Raw genomic sequence first — 2,500 nt, 5'->3', positions numbered from 1 at the left:
ATTAAAAAATGAAACAAAGGAAAGGAACTTTACTTGGATGGTTAGAAGGTGTTCTTGTAGATCAGAGTAACTATATGGATAACAGTGAGCAATATAGACAGTGTCATGGTCATGTGGAAATGTTACGTTAAATGTTAGCGTGAAGGAGGGAGCATCATCTTCGCCATCATCGTCACTATCAAAGCAAGCGTTGTCACTACTGCAATATTAGAAGAAAAAAAAATAGTGTGGTCAGGTTTCGGTGAGGTTTATTGTTGCTATATGATAAGAGTATATTAATGTTGATATTATATATTTCTAGTTTATTGTCATATCAAGAACGGGTACTTAAATTATATACACAAGTTAAATGAAATACGCCCGTACACCCGCAAACCCACCCAGGCACGCACTCACACACGCCACTCCAAATATCGAATTCAAAACCCGAAAAGCTCGAAAACTCACCTGTCGTGGTTCTTAAAGTAAACAATATTGGTGGCGCATCTTCTCCAGCCAACGCCGTGGTTGTCGGCTTCCTCGCTTGAATACATAAGAGGCCGCATGCCGTGGTTGTAGAGACTGTCGCCCTTGGATAGATTTACTATTGAAAATCTGAAACGCGATGAAGAAAAATGCATAAACGAGACCGGGAGGGGAAGATTACCTTGACTTCTGTCTTATATATATTTTGTCTCATTTGTATTTTTATCATAGGAGGGAAAAGAATTTATAATGAGTGGAGTTTTGCTCGTATGTTCATTTTTTTTTTTTTTTTTTTTTACTTCTTGAATACGTTTTTACATTATAATGCTTGAACTTTCTTTTCTTTTTTACATTCTTTCAAATCATTTATTAAAGAAGACAAAGAAGAAAACATCAAATCGTACCTATATGTGATATCCTTCCGTGTATTTGAAACAGCAAAGTAAAACCACTGGGTGTGTCTTGAGGTGTACATGTCAGCTCTTAAATGAAGTTCATAATAACACTCTGATACCTGTACTACCTGAAAGTGCAATGCGTGAATTATATGCTGAAATATAGCGTGTTCTAGATGGAACATTACCCAGAAAATACCGTAGCAGAAAGGGAGGGGGGGATGTATAAAATAAGCACATTGTACTACATGTGCAGTGCGTATTCTATAGAAAAGATAATGATTTAACAACTTCTTTTTTGGGAGGAGGGGGCGGTGACACACAAAAAACAACCACATGGACACAACACAAATATCTAGAGTACACAAGATACATATCAAAAATCCCAAAACGTTTTCCTACCTTGGCCAAATTTGCACATTCAAAGCGGGACTCAAACTGCAGTGTGGTGTCATTCTCATCCTCTAAGGGTGGTCGGACATCCTCATTCAGAAATTTGTTGCCTCCTACACATGAACGTGAAAACTGGAAAAATGTGGTAAGCTTGGGTCATCGGTGCAAAAAAGATAAAAAAAAAAAAGAGAAAAAATTACGATAACTAAAGAACTAGTCTTGGGGAAATTATAATATAAAAACGAAGAAGAAAAAAATATTTATCACTATTTGAAAAAAAACCAGGAAGATCAAACTAACATGGGATATACCAGTATTCCTTTTTCTTTCGGAAGGGGAGGGTAAAAAATATATATGCCTGTATCCACTTATCTCTACACGAAATACTCCAAAACCACAAAAAAGAAGAAGAAAAAAAAAAACAATCTATCCTAACACACAGACACACACAAGACCAATAATAAAAAAAAAAACCTCATTTCCCGAACAACTTACATAATTAACTGAACTCGTAGGATAATACTGGTACACAACTCGCCCTAATTCGTCCCCCACGGGCTGAGGACGAAGCTCGGTCCCTGAGGCTTCGTAAAACGCCTCGGGGTAGAGAGGCCAGTCCTCGATGTGGTGCACTTTGTCCTGGATCACCTGGAAGGAAAGGGAGATGTGGCGTTGGTTATAGTGATAAAAGAAAAATACTTCTTCTGTCATATGGAGAGAAGAAAGATTTTATGTTTCCTTGGGATCAACTATGAAGAGAGAGATGTGTTAGTAAGAAAGTCTTTTCTCTATTAGTATCTATATCTTCGTGGAAGAAAAAACCTTCTGTCTAGAAAAATATCGTAAAAAAGGTTAGGTCCTTAGACATATCAGAAGACATAGGAGAGCTCGGATGTCTTCAATAATAGACATGTGAATATATGTTAAAAGAAATGTCTGCCTGGAATCACAAGGAAAGAAAAACAGACATACATTATAAGTGAAATAGATCCAAACATGCATTATAAAAATACATATGCACACTACATGATTAAATGTAATATATACTATATAAAAATATATCAAATACAGCACAAAACATATACAAAACTACATAAATACCTACTGTGTTCGATACATCACGAATCAATTAAAAAGGAAACAATTTGTTTTAACTCTACAAGAAACTGCCTGTATAATAGTCAAACTATCATCTGTCAGCCACAAAGAATAATCTCTGAGGCAACAGTAATAAAAGAAAATATCTA

At 35.9% G+C, this 2,500-nt stretch overlaps 1 protein-coding gene across 3 annotated transcripts in view; it reads right to left on the bottom strand.

Moving 5' to 3' along the window:
- The window catches only part of LOC119583572 (cytosolic carboxypeptidase 2-like), a 56,832-nt gene that overhangs the window by 11,321 nt on the left and 43,011 nt on the right, over nucleotides 1-2,500 (bottom strand). For all 3 annotated transcript variants that reach the window (XM_037932127.1, XM_037932129.1, XM_037932128.1), the window contains exons 3-7: nucleotides 1,749-1,901; nucleotides 1,263-1,385; nucleotides 870-988; nucleotides 448-594; nucleotides 34-199 (exon numbers count right to left, since the gene is read on the bottom strand). In XM_037932127.1, the coding sequence (XP_037788055.1) occupies nucleotides 34-199; nucleotides 448-594; nucleotides 870-988; nucleotides 1,263-1,385; nucleotides 1,749-1,901 (708 nt within the window). The remainder of the gene's footprint in view (nucleotides 1-33; nucleotides 200-447; nucleotides 595-869; nucleotides 989-1,262; nucleotides 1,386-1,748; nucleotides 1,902-2,500) is intronic.

The sequence above is a fragment of the Penaeus monodon genome, chromosome 17 (assembly GCF_015228065.2).
Source record: "Penaeus monodon isolate SGIC_2016 chromosome 17, NSTDA_Pmon_1, whole genome shotgun sequence".
NCBI classification, from domain to species: Eukaryota; Metazoa; Arthropoda; class Malacostraca; order Decapoda; family Penaeidae; genus Penaeus; species Penaeus monodon.
This window is presented reverse-complemented; position numbering and strand designations above follow the sequence as displayed.